Below are 17207 nucleotides of genomic sequence, written 5' to 3' on the forward strand. Positions count from 1 at the left end.
GGAGGCCAAACCAATAGCATGAAAATAATTCTACTCAATATTAATATTAATTGTATCACTTAATATTGAGCAGAATTAAGTATGCTGACACCCCCTATATATCTTTAAACCCCCCACAGCCCCTTAAATACAGCATGAGCCCCACACAGCCTCCCCATATACAACATGAGACCAGCCTCTCCTCTCCTTTCCAGCCTCTCCTTTCCAGCATCTCCTCTCCTTTCCAGCCTCTCCTCTCCAGCCTCTCCTCTCCTTTCCAGCCTCTCCTCTCCAGCCTCTCCTCTCCTTTCCAGCCTCTCATCTCCTTTCCAGCCTCTCATCTCCTTTCCAGCCTCTCCTCTCCTGCCTCTCAGCTCCTTACCAGCCTCTCATCTCCTTACCAGCCTCTCCTCTCCTGCCTCTAAGCTCCTTACCAGCCTCTCATCTCCTTACCAGCCTCTTCTTTCCAGCCTCTCCTCTCCTTACCAGCCTCTCATCTCCTTACCAGCCTCTCATCTCCTTTCCAGCCTCTCCTCTCCTGCCTCTCAGCTCCTTACCAGCCTCTCATCTCCTTACCAGCCTCGCCTTTCCAGCCTCTCCTCTCCTGCCTCTCAGCTCCTTACCAGCCTCTCATCTCCTTACCAGCCTCTCCTTTCCAGCCTCTCCTCTCCTTACCAGCCTCTCATCTCCTTACCAGCCTCTCCTCTCCTGCCTCTCAGCTCCTTACCAGCGTCTCATCTCCTTACCAGCCTCTCCTTTCCAGCCTCTCCTCTCCTGCCTCTCAGCTCCTTACCAGCTTCTCATCTCCTTACCAGCCTCTCCTTTCCAGCCTCTCCTCTCCTGCCTCTCCTCTCCTTACCAGCCTCTCATCTCCTTACCAGCCTCTCCTTTCCAGCCTCTCCTCTCCTGCCTCTCAGCTCCTTACCAGCCTCTCATCTCCTTACCAGCCTCTCCTTTCCAGCCTCTCCTCTCCTGCCTCTCCTCTCTTTACCAGCCTCTCATCTCCTTACCAGCCTCTCCTCTCCTTACCAGCCTCTCATCTCCTTTCCAGCCTCTCCTCTCCTGCCTCAGCTCCTTACCAGCCTCTCATCTCCTTACCAGCCTCTCCTCTCCTTACCAGCCTCTCCTCTCCTGCCTCTCAGCTCCTTACCAGCCTCTCATCTCCTTACCAGCCTCTCCTTTCCAGCCTCTCCTCTCCTGCCTCTCAGCTCCTTACCAGCCTCTCATCTCCTTACCAGCCTCTCCTTTCCAGCCTCTCCTCTCCTGCCTCTCAGCTCCTTACCAGCCTCTCATCTCCTTACCAGCCTCTCCTTTCCAGCCTCTCCTCTCCTGCCTCTCAGCTCCTTACCAGCCTCTCATCCCCTCCCCTCACTCACTCACATCAGCAGACTCCCGTCTCCTCTCTGCAGCTTCCTCTGAGTCCTCACACACTGCCCGCCTCCTCCTCTCCCTGCTCACCGCCGACTTCAGTATCTTCTCCCACAAACATTAAATGTTTCTCTGCAGTCTGCTCCAGTGCTTACAGTAAGAAGAGCGCGCAGCGTGTGACATGATCGGCGTCAGGAGGACCATGATGCACTTGGGCTGCTGCTGCTTAAAGGTACAGCACCCATTTCTGCCCCATACAGTAGTCAGGGCAGCAATGCCTTGATGGTGGCCTTGCGCTTGAGACCCCCTCCCCCCGCAGCAGCTGGGACTGAGGTGGGTGGGCGGGGGGACCCCCGGACTTTAAAAAAAAAAAAATATATATATATATTTTTTTAAACTTGCTCAGGTGCCGCCCCCCTGCATTGTCCATGCCCTAGGCACGTGCCCTCAAGTGCCTAGTGGCAAATACGGCCCTGGATATAAACACATATGTCCCTAAAACTGAATGTAAACGCCAGGGTAGTTTTTAGATAAAAATAATTATACATACTACAAAGGCCAGATCACCATTATTCTGTCCACTTTTGGGATTTAGATGGAATAAAAAAGGTGCTTAGATCCCAACAGAAGTCTCTTTTGTTCTTACCTTGTTGAAGTCTTCAAAAGTTGCCCTCATTTCCTTCCACGTCTTGTTCAACAGCTGGATGCAAATACAAAAGAATTCCTCAAAAGATCGATCATGTGTGAAGAACATAGGGTGAAAATCATTGCAGGTTTCACTGGCTGAAATATAGAACACAAAAGAATAAAACAATTTTCGTCTTGCCTTCTCCATATACAATACTGTCCTGATGTGGTTTCCCCACGAACAAAAGTTCATTTCAATCAATAGATTTTTGAATAATAATGACTTCAACAATTGGATGTGTTCAAATAAAATGTCACTGTTTCTAGAAATACGAAATGCATTTTTTATTTTAATCAACTAAGACAAATTTTGGGGTTTTAACAGGGATGTACATCCTACAGGCCCGTACATCTAAATTGGAATATGGGGCTTAGTCATGCATTATTAGCACATCATTTGAGATTTAAAGTCATCACTTTTCCCCATTTGACTACAGAAATGGTTTTCAGCTTTAAACAGTAATCTCTGCAAAACAGAAATCCAGCCCGCGACAGCATGTCAAAAGCGAATAAACACGAGGCAATGCAAAGGCCTGCGGGCAGTAAGGTGCAATCTGTTAGTCCTCCTGTGACTCCAAAGCGATTTATTAGTGGAAAGATTCTGTGCACGCGTCAGTCACAAACCTGGGGCTTCATATTCACAGCTATAAATAGAAGACCTCAAACTACCTTCGGCCATCAGATTAGGAGCATGCATATTCTGCTTCCAAACATCAGCACCTCAATCACCTGCTCCCCACGACATAGTACCATTGACCACTACTATTAACCAGTCTATCAGCCCGGGAAATATTGTATGTGCATCACGGATTCACAGGCAGAAAAAGTATATTTGTGTAAATCCCCATATTACTCAGCTTTAAGCATTCAACCATAGGAAAATGCAAAACCTGAAGCAAAACCTGCTATCTACTTTCCTGCATGTGCACTTAAAGGGGTATTCCAATATGTATTAGGTGTAATACTAATAATATTAGCAGATACCTCCAGTTAGAAATGTAGTATAGTTTTTCTGATTCGCTATGTCTCTTTCCTCATGTGCAGGCATGGCAGGACTTTAGGTATCCATGGTTACAATTAGTTAGCCAGTGGTCATGGATGAGTTACCTTTTTTTTTTTTTTTTTATCCTTTTATGATGGCTTGATTTTTGCATTCGAGCTGTAGTTTTTCATTTTAGGGTATGTATACACAGTTCTTTAACGCCCTTCTGGAACAGTTCAACGGATCCCACTGATTCTGAGACTGTTTTTCCGTGACATATTGTACTTCATGATAGTGGCAAAATTAGTTTGATATGACTTGCGTTTATTTGTGGAAAAAATGGTAATTTGGTGAAAATGTTAAAATTTTCAAACTTTTAATTTTTTATACGAAAAACCAAAGTAACAGTAGCCAAGGTCTATTATTGATGAGAAAAAAACAAAAAACTGACACAAGACCTAAAACAATGAATTTTAATTTAGTAATTAAAAAGTAAAAAATTATCATAAAGACCAGTAAGAGAGATCCTATGGAGAAACAGGGTCTCTGGTATCAATCAAAAATGCCAGAAAAAATACAAATGTACAGGAAAAGGCTAGGGAAGATAGACGTGCCTATCCCTAAAAAATTCCCTTCCTGACAGCGTAGGTTGGCACCCTGGGATACGATGTGGCGCCCCCGCTCAACATAGACTGACCCTGAAGTCCCTATAAAGGAATCCCTCAAAAAAAGCCACCACCAACAATAACACCACAAAAAAGAAAAACAAAACAAGTGAAAATAGAATACCTGTGCTGCTATATGCTGACTATAAGAGCAGTAATAGCTCGATTCGGCTGATATATATAAAATCTGGCGTATATTGTGAGCTAAAGATGTACTCTGAGAGGAGGAGGAAGAAAAAACAAAACAAAAAAAAACAGTGTTATTAGAGATATTAGACACTGTAGAGCCTCTCAAAAAATGTAGTAGTGATACTAAAAAGATAGCAGTAATATAAGGATATCCATAATAGATCCCTCTACAAATTCAGGGTATACAGACAGGAAATCCCTGCTATACAATAGAACAGTATCACTTGAGTACAGGACACCACATATAGAGGGCAGGGTGGATAAAAATCAATGTTTTTGTTAAAAAAAAATCAAAAAAATCGGATTTTTTTGATTTAAATCGGATTTTTTTTTATTTAAATCGGATTTTTTTCAATAAACTGCTTTTTGAGGAAAATATTTTACCATCCAAAGGTTCTTCCATCATGAGATAAAGCCGAGTTGTTTAACTCAGTAGAATAAAGGCTGTATATGTGTAACATTCACAATGCCATGCTCTTCCAGAGGTTTCTGTAGGATTAGTGGGCAGTTTCTCTCCTATATTATCACAGACGCTCGCTTTACTTATGCAGTTCTCAAAACTGAATTTGACTCCGCAGAGGTCCCAGCCTCTTCTTCACGGCAAAAATGTTACAACATGAACAGAGTTGAGAAAAAGACCTTAATAGTATTGTTCTACAAACCTATGAATACAGAATCAACCCCTTCAGTGCCAAGTCCAAGAAGTTAGACAATATGTTTCTGATTGTTTGGAGTGGAATAGATCTGGACAACACAAGATGAATGTGAATCTTCTGAGATGAGAAGTCATCTTCATCACCGCACTTCCCATGATGTTGCCTCATTCGTGCTACCAGGCCTTGCATCTCTTTGTTGCATCGTTTGCATTTTGCACGCATGCCTGCCTTACCGATAGGCGAAGGAGCTTCATTAAAATATTCCCAAACTGGGTCTCTTTTACGGCCTGCTGCCATTATAAGGGAAGAATGTAATAAACCTCAGATCGTACACACAAACAGATCCAGACTTGTCTGTCTGTGGCTATGCTGCAGTATTGTGCTCAAAGTTTCACTTTCATTTTCTTGTCTGCTTGCCCTTCCTTCTCCTCACACTTAGATTCACGTTCTTCTTGTGTTGTGCAGATCTATTCCACTCCAAACAATCAGAAACATATTGTCTAACTTCTTGGACTTGGCACTGAAGGGGTTGATTCTGTATTCATAGGTTTGTAGAACAATAGGATTAAGGTCTTTTTCTCAACTCTGTTCATGTTGTAACATTTTTGCCTTGAAGAAGAGGCTGGGACCTCTGTGGAGTCAAATTCAGTTAGGTAGAAACTTTGATTTAAATCACTGATTTAAATCAAGCCTTACTGACTAGTGATTTAAATCGTGATTTAAATCGTGATTTAAATCAGTTAGATTTAAATCAAATCCACCCTGATAGAGGGTCACAAAAATAGCCTCTGAAGGTATTGATATTGTTGCCGTACCCTCAGCGTTCCTTTAGAGCATACTTAATAGTGCAGTAGCTCTTATTGACTCAGTTTAGTCACAGTAGGTGCTGAGGTGAAAGTGGAAGTAGGTAAATTATAGATAAATGTAATGGCATCACTGCCAGAAAAACACATGGAGATACATACGGAGATGTTATTACCATACTTCCAATGAGTTATAGATACTCAAATGACGTCACCATCAGGCACAGCTATGAGCATCGAGAGGTAGATATGCTCTCGTAGCTCAGGAACGCACCTAATAATGAAGTAACTCTTGTCAGCCTCGGATCAGTTGTGCTGTGTGTTTAGCTATATATCAACAATAGAGAGTTACGGATACGGTTTCATTAGCCTAGTGGCATCACTGCCAGAGGAAGCAGGATGATATTATTCTCGTACCTCTAAAACTCAGTTAAGCACATCTTATAATACAGTCACTCTCATCAGACTCAATTCAGTGGTGTCAAGTGCTTAGATAGATATAAAAATAAGTTCACCAGTACAAAATTAGTGACCTAATGGCATCACCGCCAGACAGGACATAGGTATACAAAAAGTTGGTATAGTTACCATACTTTCAAAGCTCATTTAGAACGTCCCTTAATATATAGTGACACTTCTTGAATCAAGGCAAATCCCTGAGTTACAAAATACAGGTTTATTAGTGACCGCATAAGAGCGTCACTATGGAGGGAAGCGTCCTTGCCAGGGTACAGGATAGGGCATGAAAACCAGGCATAGAGATATACACGCACAAAAAAGTATATTTCCTGTGTCAAGAGGCGCCCTTAGCAGATAGAGCTTTTACACATAACCTCACAGCCAGGATCGCCAAGGACCCCACAGTATAATGAACAGTGGTCAGGCGTTATTGGGGTATTGTTTAACGTTGTGCCTAGTAGCCCATATCCAGTCCATATATTAAAGTAAAAAGAGTAAACACTCCATCAGCCTTGCAGCACGAAGGTATTAATGAAAAAGCACTTATCTCGTGGAGACAAATGTCTCATCCCTACGCGTTTCGCCCCACATGGCTGTCCAAAGGGGCTCATCAGGGGATTGCCATCAATGGGCACGGAAGCAGCAGATAATGTGAGCGCTGCACGCGGTCCGGAGAAAGCCGTGTGAGAATCGGCGTTCTCGCAGTCTATATGCCAGAGACCCGGAAGTAGAAAAAAGCACCTCCGGGACACCAAAGGCGCACTAGTGCGCATGTACAGAGGACTCCCAGGTCGGCTGCGCAGATGAAAGCCAATTCGCAGTGCGCATCACCGGTGTCGGTGGGGGTAATGAGAGATATGTCCCACCAAGCACAACCTCAGCACGGCGCAGCCGCATAGCGTATAAAGCACCGCGCAAGCGCACAGTGAATCCTGCCAAGAGGATTCTATTTTCACTTGTTTTGTTTTTCTTTTTTGTGGTGTTATTGTTGGTGGTGGCTTTTTTTGAGGGATTCCTTTATAGGGACTTCAGGGTCAGTCTACGTTGAGCGGGGGCGCCACATCGTATCCCAGGGTGCCAACCTCCGCTGTCAGGAAGGGAATTTTTTAGGGATAGGCACGTCTATCTTCCCTAGCCTTTTCCTGTACATTTGTATTTTTTCTGGCATTTTTGATTGATACCAGAGACCCTGTTTTTCCGTAGGATGCCTCTTACTGGTCTTTATGATAATTTTTTACTTTTTAATTACTAAATTAAAATTCATTGTTTTAGGTCTTGTGTCAGTTTTTTGGTTTTTTTCTCCTTTTAATTTTTATACCCTTAAATCAGAGAGTTATGTCACACAACATAGTTAATAAATAACATTTTCCACATGCATGTCTACTTTACATCAGCACAAATTTTTAAACAATTTTTTTCTGTTAGGAAGTTAGAAGGGTTAAAAGATGACCAGCGATTTCTCATTTTTCAAACAAAATTTACAGGACCATATTTGAAGTCACTTTGAGGGGTCTATATGTAAGAAAATACCCTAAAGTGACACCATTTTGAAAACTACAATCCTCAAAGTACTCAAAACCACATTCAACAAGTTTATCAACCCTTCAGATTTTATATATATTTTTTTGTTTTACATTTAAAAATATATATTTTAATGTTTAAGACATTTTTAAGGAGTCCCTATTGGGGGACTGATCATACAGTCGCTTGATTGAATATTGAATACACTGCAATGCTATGGACTGGTGTTTATAGGAGTTCTAAGACGGCAGACACCGATGACTTGAGCAGGTCAGTGGCTGGCATGGTAACTGATGGGCATCCCACCAAGTGTCTTTTTAAATGCCGCTGTCAAGCATTACATCGTCATTTAGGCTACGTTCACATTGGCGTTCCGCCAATGTGCGTCGCTGTTGCGCCGGCGACGCAGCGGCGACGCGCCCCTATGTTTAACATAGGGGACGCGTGCGTTGTTTTGGTGGCGTTTTTCGCCACGTGCGTCGTTTCCGACGCTAGAGTCGGACGCAAGAAAACGCTACATTGTAGCATTTTCTGTGCGTCCGATTTTCGTCAAAAACGACGCACGCGTCGCAAAACGCGCGCGTTTTTGCGCGCGTTTTTACGTGCGTCGCGCGTTGCGTCGCCGACGCAGGGCGGCGCAACGCTAGTGTGAACCTAGCCTTAAGAAGCTAAACTGATGCAATGGTTGCTAGCTCTGATTGCATCCGTTACTGTCAAATGTTGGATACATAAAACAGCAGGCACCTGCACTGTATGGATCGGGCTCAGCACCTGAGTCCATTCTTAACGTCAGGGTCAAACGAGTGTATAAATCAGAAAAGTGCTATCCGATGTTTCATGCGATAGTACTTGGACTAATGCTATTCAATAGGACAGTGCTGATGACCGATTTTCTTTTTCACTGACAGAATCTGTAAAAAGAAATCGCTTTATACTGAGACTTCACTCTGAAGACACTCATCCATTCAAGTCTACGGGTACTTGGCAAACATTGGACTCCACTTGGATGCCATCTGAACGCAGTCTGATTTCCGCGGACTCGCACAATGGAAAAGATATTTAGGAATGTTGTTCTCCATCTTCTCCTCATTGTGTGCTCCAATTCTCTCATCCAAGAGAATCATATCACATGATGTGGACACAGGGATAAAACTTTGATCATAGGGTCATTAGAAGAACAGAACCGATTGTCTCGGATGAGAGAATCTACAGTCGTGTGATCCTGGCTACACATTGATAGATCACAGAGGCCGTTGCAAAGCGTTTAAATGTGCCAGGTGAAAAATCTGCTGCATATCCATCCACTGTGAACATCCCCCAAGATGGCAGGTGTTCTGTAGATATGGAACATTAATGAAGCAAGTGCACTCCATATTTTTTATCTCAATATCAAAAAAATCACAGCAATAAAATGCAGAGTAATCACATCTTGTGAATACCAAGGATGAAGAATTTCAAGCGTCACTCTCCAAATATGGGAAAAACGCTTCTTTGTTACATCAGGATAAAAGCGAGGTTACACACAAGGGGATAAAACTGAATACATGTGAAGACTATGGTCATTTCTCAATCATTATTGCCTTTATGTGCCCAATATGAATTAATCACCCTCGACATGAATGTTTGGAATAATTTATCAACGGATGAGCACCTCCTCATGGAATAAGGAAGCACAACCTGATCGCTCAGAACAAAATCTTCATTAGAAAATAGAAGTCAATGGGACCCAAGGTAGAATCAAGTCTTTTTTCTCTTCTTTTTTTTGTGACATGATGTGAATATACCCAGGATGTTGACACTCAGCTGCTGAGTATCTGAAATGTTTTCCATGCAGCTCATAAAGAAATAAGCTAAGCAAACCACAAATGAGCTAGCTGGAACTAATGGTAAGAAATCCATTAATGTCCATTAAAAAGAGCAAGTCATCCATAATAATAATAGAAAAAGCTCATGTTTTTATGCTGTAGCAATACTGTTTTATATTGCAGGGAAGTGAAGCAATTACCAAAAGCTTTTGCCTAATGATAATACTATTGATACTGTGCAATTGTACCTTAAATAATTGATTGTGTGTATTAGATATATATGTTTGCATTTTTCTTATAAGCATAGCCATCTGGGTGAACACATTTAGAAATGTTACAATTAGTGATGAGTGAGTGTGCTCGTTACTCGAGTTTTCCGAGCATGCTCGGGTGTGCTCCGAGTATCTTGGCCGTGCTCGTAGATTGTGTCCCTGGAGCTGCATGATTTGTGGCTGTTAGACAACCTGAACAGATGCAGGGATTGCCTGTTTGTTAGGGATTCCTCACATGTATTCAGGCTGTCTACCAGCCGCAAATCATGCAGCTGCGGACACTCAAACATAATCTACGAGCACGCCCTATATACTCGGAGATCACCCGAGCGTGCTCGGAAATCTCGAGTAATGAGCACACTCGCTCATCACTAGTTACAATATCTTGTTCACCCTGGTAATACCACACAGGGGAATGCTTGGGTCGTTCCTTTTTTTCACATGCAGGCTTCAAGATGTGAGCAACGTATAAAACACGTGTAACATATTGAATCCTAACATTCTGTAACATACACACTGTTAGGGTATGTTTCCACCTTCAGTAAACGCCGCGAGTTTGATGCTGTGTTCATCCGCAGCCTCAAACCCGCAGCAGTCAGATGTTACACCATAGTGGATGGGATTTGAAAAAATCCCATCCAAACTATGTGTGCAGGGACGCCTCTGGCTTCCCTGCATAAACGGACATGCGGCGCATATTTCCAGACCGCAGCATGTTAATTTATCTTGCGGAGAAGCTCCGCCAGATGACCTGGCCTCCACAGTCACCAGACCTGAACCCAATCGAGATGGTTTGGGGTGAGCTGGACCGCAGAGTAAAGGCAAAAGGGCCAACAAGTGCTAAGCATCTCTGGGAACTCCTTCAAGATTGTTGGAAGACCATTCCCGGTGACTACCTCTTGAAGCTCATGAAGAGAATGCCAAGAATGTGCAAAGCAGTCATCAAAGCAAAACGTGGCTACTTTGAAGAACCTAGAATATAAGACATAATTTCAGTTGTTTCACACTTTTTTGTTAAGTATATAATTCCACATGTGCTAATTCATAGTTTTGATGCCTTCAGTGTGAATGTACAATTTTCATAGTCCGGAAAATACAGAAAAATCTTTATATGACAAGGTGTGTCCAAACTTTTGGTCTGTACTGTCTGTCTGTCTGTCTATCTATGTATCTATCTATCTATCTATCTAATCTATATATATATATACAGTTACGGCCAGAAATATTTGGACAGTGACACAAGTTTTGTTATTTTAGCTGTTTACAAAAACATGTTCAGAAATACAATTATATATATAATATGGGCTGAAAGTGCACACTCCCAGCTGCAATATGATAGTTTCCACATCCAAATCGGAGAAAGGGTTTAGGAATCATAGCTCTGTAATGCATAGCGTCCTCTTTTTCAAGGGACCAAAAGTAATTGGACAATGGACTCTAAGGGCTGCAATTAACTCTGAAGGCGTCTCCCTCGTTAACCTGTAATCAATGAAGTAGTTAAAAGGTCAGGGGTGGATTCCAGGTGTGTGGTTTTGCATTTGGAAGCTGTTGCTGTGAGCAGACAACATGCGGTCAAAGGAACTCTCAATTGAGGTGAAGCAGAACATCCTGAGGCTGAAAAAAAAGAAAAAATCCATCTGAGAGATAGCAGACATGCTTGGAGTAGCAAAATCAACAGTTGGGTACATTCTGAGAAAAAAGGAATTGACTGGTGAGCTTGGGAACTCAAAAAGGCCTGGGCGTCCACGGATGACAACAGTGGTGGATGATCGCCGCATACTTAATTTGCAGAAAAACACCTCAAGAAGCCAGCTCAGTTCTGGAAACGTATTCTATGGACAGATGAGACAAAGATCACCCTGTACCAGAATGATGGGAATAAAAAAGTTTGGAGAAGAAAGGGAACGGCACATGATCCAAGGCACACCACATCCTCTGTAAAACATGGTGGAGGCAACGTGATGGCATGGGCATGCATGGCTTTCAATGGCACTGGGTCACTTGTGTTTATTGATGACATAAGAGCAGACAAGAGTAGCCGGATGAATTCTGAAGTGTACCGGGAAATACTTTCAGCCCAGATTCAGCCAAATGCTGCAAAGTTGATTGGACGGCGCTTCATAGTACAGATGGACAATGACCCCAAGCATACAGCCAAAGCTACCCAGGAGTTCATGAGTGCCAAAAAGTGGAACATTCTGCAATGGCCAAGTCAATCTCCAGATCTAAACCCAATTGAGCATGCATTTCACTTGCTCAAATCCAGACTTAAGACGGAAAGACCCACAAACAAGCAAGACCTGAAGGCTGCGGCTGTAAAGGCCTGGCAAAGCATTAAGAAGGAGGAAACCCAGCGTTTGGTGATGTCCATGGGTTCCAGACTTAAGGCAGTGATTGCCTCCAAAGGATTTGCAACAAAATATTGAAAATAAAAATATTTTGTTTGGGTTATGTTTATTTGTCCAATTACTTTTGACCTCCTAAAATGTGGAGTGTTTGTAAAGAAATGTGTACAATTCCTACATTTTCTATCAGATATTTTTGTTCAACCCTTCAAATTAAACGTTACAATCTGCACTTGAATTCTGTTGTAGAGGTTTCATTTCAAATCCAATGTGGTGGCATGCAGAGCCCAACTCGCGAAAATTGTGTCACTGTCCAAATATTTATGGCCCTAACTGTATATATTACAACATTGAACACCAATGTAAAATGGAAGGTGTCTGCTTGGATTGAAAGCTCACACAATCCAGATTGTAGCAGTTAAGTTTATCAATCACATACGTAAGCCCTTGGGCTACGTTCACACATCTGCTACACATGTCCTCGTGCTGTCTGTTTCTGAAATAAGAGTTCACTGATTCACACACACATCTTTAAAAATGGATCCCAGTCTCTAATCTGTGATGCTCAGAGCTTCACCTATGCTGATTCTGCTTTGCAAATTAAATTAAAATCAGATGAAAAACAGATGTCATCATATTCACTTCAGTTTCCATCTTTCAATTTATCTATTGCTAAAAGTGCATGAAAAAAACCCCTGTTTAAACAGCCTACAACCTCAAGTTTTTAAAAAAGGATATGAAAGAAAGGGATGCAAGACAGATGTAAAACCGTGCAAAACGGATGACCCGTGACAGAAACCGCAAATGGATGTGTGAATGTACCCTTGTCAGAGATCAGTGTTAAAGGCTGAACATGTATCCTTTGAGGCTACTATCAAAGGTCAATTATTATTTTTTTGTTGTTAACTGACAGATTAGTAGAAGCCTTTAACAGCAGCAACCAGGGCTAGCTCTGATCACAGCTGTTTGAAGCCGCTGTCAGAGATTTACAGCAGCATTTAAAATATTAAAGTGCATAAACCAGGTGTCCTGCTGTTTTGAGATGCCCATAGGCCCCCGTGTAACACAACGAGGGGGGGGAGGGTATAGATGGGTTGCCATGGCAGCCGATGGCCAGCTCAAAGGCCTCATGGATGCCATCTTGGGAATCCCTGTGAAAGCTAGCCACATGTATTACAATAGAAGTAATGATCACAATGTCATTTTTCACACCTCTGCCAAAATTCTACCAATAAAAACATCTGTTCACTGTGTAAAAAGTTAATAAAGAAAAATTCTACCAATCCCAAAAAGTAGTAAGCAGCAAGGTAGATGTGGTACTAAATTAAATAAAATTTAAACATGTAATATTAGTATTTTAAAACCATTTTGGACAAGAACGACAGGACAAACATAAATTACAAACAATACCAAATATACACCCAGACTTATATATCTATCTTTCATGGGTATATCCAAAATTACTCAAATGCATTCCAAAGTCACTAGGCCCATGGACTCTTACAGTTTGAGCAATAGTAAAGCATTGACCTTTGGCCTCATGCAACTATTCTTCTATACTCTCAATGATCAGCACAGTCTTGCTGACGTCACCGCTGTGTTCTGCTTTACGGCCGGCCGGCGCTGACACAGTCAGTGCGGGAAGCTGACACGGGGGACGTGACAGACAACGGAATGTGAGTATGTACTGTTTTTTTTTTTTTTAACTTTTACAATGGTAACCAGGGTAAATATCGGGTTACTAAGCGCGGCCCTGCGCTTAGTAACCCGATATTTACCCTGGTTACTAGTGAACACATCGCTGGATCGGCGTCACACACGCCAATTCAGCGATGACAGCGGGTGATCAGCGACCAAAAAAAAAAGGTCCTGATCATTCCCAGTGACCAACGATCTCCCAGCAGGGGCCTGATCGTTGGTCGCTGTCACACATAATGATTTTGTTAATGATATCGTTGCTACGTCACAAAAAGCAACGATATCGTTAAAGAAATTGTTATGTGTGAAGGTACCTTAAGTTTCACTTTGATTCATTCCATAACAGTGTCTTATCTTTTCTTTCTGATTGTAAATGTAAATTTAATGATATGTAAAATGGCAAAGGCAAAAAATAGCTCATATAGAGCAAGGCAACTGGAAGACTGACAAAGTTAACAACTTTCGTAATTTTTCCAATTTTAGCAAAGCATTTGGTAGGCGAGCATATGAAAATTAGAATTCTATTTAACATTTTCTTTTCTTTTAAGTTGCTGGCAGGTGTAATATCAGTACTTATAGTGACAATCATAGCATAGAGAAATGGAAATATTGAAAAGAATAATGCATCTCATATACTCTATTGTTAAGGACCAAAATAGACTTGGTGTAACTTAATTGTCTCTTATACAAAATGGTAGCTGCATGAAATATTTTACAATATCAGCGATGGCAGCATAGTCTTAACATAATAATTGAGGGCTATGGTTTAACAAATGCCACTTGCAGCACTGAGGACTTTAGGATGGCATCAGACTCCTAGAGAACATAAAACAGTGTTTTGAAAAGTGGAGTACAGGTATTATTATGCTTTCTTTACAGCTAATTATGTGGTTTTAAATCTGTTAAGAAATTGCACGGTATATGAAAAAATTAGGTTTTAGAAAGCCTTTTATTTCTACATTTCTATGGCTGTTGCACAAAATATTATCATACGATTGAGATATTTTTTGTTGCTGTGAATGCTACACTACCTGAAGCATCTTCCCTGATGCATGGTTTTGGCTTAGTGCTACCATAAGATATAAGTCCTACATTGTAAGCACTATTGCTCCCAGCAGGGGCGGACACAGACAGCTTGGGGCCCCTGTGCAGAAAGTGTCTGGGCCCCCCTCCTTTTAAGACAACAAAGATACAAACACACACACTAAAGGTACCGTCACACATAGCGACGCTGCAGCGATACCGACAACGATCCGGATCGCTGCAGCGTCGCTGTTTGGTCGCTGGAGAGCTGTCACACAGACCGCTCTCCAGCGACCAACGATCCCGAGGTCCCCGGTAACCAGGGTAAACATCGGGTAACTAAGCGCAGGGCCGCGCTTAGTAACCCGATGTTTACCCTGGTTACCATCCTAAAAAGTAAAAAAACAAACGCTACATACTTACCTTCCGCTGTCTGTCCTCGGCGCTCTGCTTCTCTGGTCTGGCTGTGAGCGCCGGGCAGCCAGAAAGCAGAGCGGTGACGTCACCGCTCTGCTTTCCGGCTGACCGACGCTCACAGCCAGAGCAGGAGGAGTGCAGAGCACAGCGCTGGAGGACAGACAGCGGTAGGTAAGTATGTAGTGTTTGTTTTTTTTACTTTTAGGATAGTAACCAGGGTAAACATCGGGTTACTAAGCGCGGCCCTGCGCTTAGTTACCCGATGTTTACCCTGGTTACCAGCAAAGACATCGCTGAATCGGTGTCACACACGCCGATTCAGCGATGTCTACGGGGAGTCCAGCGACGAAATAAAGTTCTGGACTTTCTTCCCCGACCAGCGATCTCCCAGCAGGGGCCTGATCGCTGCTGCCTGTCACACTGGACGATATCGCTAGCGAGGACGCTGCAACGTCACGGATCGCTAGCGATATCGTCTAGTGTGACAGTACCTTTAGGGACTGTGCTATACATAAGTGAGTACACTTTATACTAAGGGACTAGGTTAAGCATAATAATCGACAATAACGTCTTCCTCCACCTTCCCCTGTTCCTAAATCCATTATAAATCCCCCTTCCTCCCATCCCAATCCCCCACACCCCTCATTGTCCTCCTCCTCCTCGCATCCCATTATTACCCTCTCCCCCACCGCCATTATTGCTTTCTCCTCACCACCCCATTATTACCCATTCCACCACCTCCATCATTGCCTCCTCCCCATCACCCCATCATTGTCCTTTCCACTGCCATCATCATTGCCTTCTCCCCCACACGCCATCATTACCCATTCCACCACCTCCATCATTTCCTCCTCCCCCACCACCGCCATTATTGCCCATTCACAACCTCCATCATTTCCTCCTCCCCCAACACCCCCATTATTGCCCATTCACAACCTCCATCATTTCCTCCCCCACCACCCCCTTTAATGCCCATTCACAACCTCCATCATTTCCTCCTCCCTCACCAACCCTATCATTGACCTCTCTGTCGACCCAATCATTGTCTTCTGCTCCATCATTGCCCTCAACCCCATCACTGACTTCTGCCCCATCACCCCCATCATTGCACTCTCCTCCACCTACACACAGACACACAGCACCATTCACCTCTCTGGACACACACACACAGCACCAGTCACCTCTCTGCACACACACACCACCATTCACCTCTCAGCACACACACACACACACAGCACCAGTCACCTCTCTGCATACACACACCTCACCACACGGTATCCCAAATCGCACAATCGCCAGCAGCTTCCTGTCTCACACAGCCGCGGTGCTGAATGATGATATCTGCTGTGCGAGTCATAACAGCTCCAGATCCAACCTGGCGGGCATGCTTTGACTTCTGCTCCCTCGGGTATATGGCGCCAGCTTGTGCTCTGTCCCCCAGTTATACAGCAGACGTCTCGTCCTCATTGCTTCATATCCGTACACCCCCCACCTCGGGGACGGATGCTGCTCCTCACCTGCACCGGACTGCATGGCTGGCCCCTGGGGGCCCCAGTTGTGCTTGTGGTTGCCATGGTGTCGGGAGCAGCCATGCAAACGGGCCTCTGAATTTCCTGGGATCTTGTGGCCTTGCCCCCCACAATGTGTAGAGGATTGGGGGGAGGATCGTTCAGTCAGCACTCGCGCTGCAGCAAGAAAGGCAGGAAGTGAGTGAAATGGATCAATTCCCTGCAGCTCTGCTCCCATTTTCTGTTGCAGGCAGCGGAGTGCAGGGATTGCTCCCTAGCTGCCGCACATGAGAGCAATCTGGCCAGAGGTCCCTCGGAGCCGGATAAACTGGCCAGATTGCCCTCATTATTAGCTGCCCTGCAGGGGCCCCCTGGAGCCTCTGGGCCCCGATGCAGCCACACCGGTTGAACCGGTGGTATGTCCGCCCATGGCTCCCAGATTGTTCATTATGTAAGAAATACAGTATATGGCTTTGAAAAAAGATGGTACTTGGTTTCACTTGTCTACTAACTAATTGGAAAAAGTCAACAAACAAATACCGGTAAATAAAAATACAAGTTTAAAGATATGCAGGGACATATAGCCAATGCAGCCTCTGAGAGAAAAGGGGTACACCAGCTGGTAATACAGTTGGAAGCCAAAAGTACATTTTACACATCCATATTTCAAAATCCTGAAAATTTAGAGGAAAGCAAGAAGAGTTTCACTCACCACTGGCAATTTCAGTAAATTACACAATATTTCGGTCACTGAGTTGCAAACGGAGACATAAGTAAAATGAGCAATAGCGATCCTAGTTTTTACAAAAAAAAGTGTCTAGTGTGTGACT

General features: G+C 43.5%; 1 protein-coding gene across 5 annotated transcripts in view; it reads right to left on the minus strand.

Annotated features, from left to right (window-relative positions):
* The window catches only part of ELMO1 (engulfment and cell motility 1), a 562162-nt gene that overhangs the window by 187782 nt on the left and 357173 nt on the right, over positions 1–17207 (minus strand). For all 5 annotated transcript variants that reach the window (XR_011314008.1, XM_069730235.1, XM_069730236.1 and 2 more), the window contains one exon: positions 1994–2130. Coding sequence is in view for 4 of the 5 variants with exons in the window: in XM_069730235.1 (XP_069586336.1) it covers positions 1994–2130 (137 nt within the window). In the remaining variant the exon portion in view is untranslated. The remainder of the gene's footprint in view (positions 1–1993; positions 2131–17207) is intronic.

This window comes from Ranitomeya imitator, chromosome 6 (assembly GCF_032444005.1).
Source record: "Ranitomeya imitator isolate aRanImi1 chromosome 6, aRanImi1.pri, whole genome shotgun sequence".
Taxonomy (NCBI): Eukaryota; Metazoa; Chordata; class Amphibia; order Anura; family Dendrobatidae; genus Ranitomeya; species Ranitomeya imitator.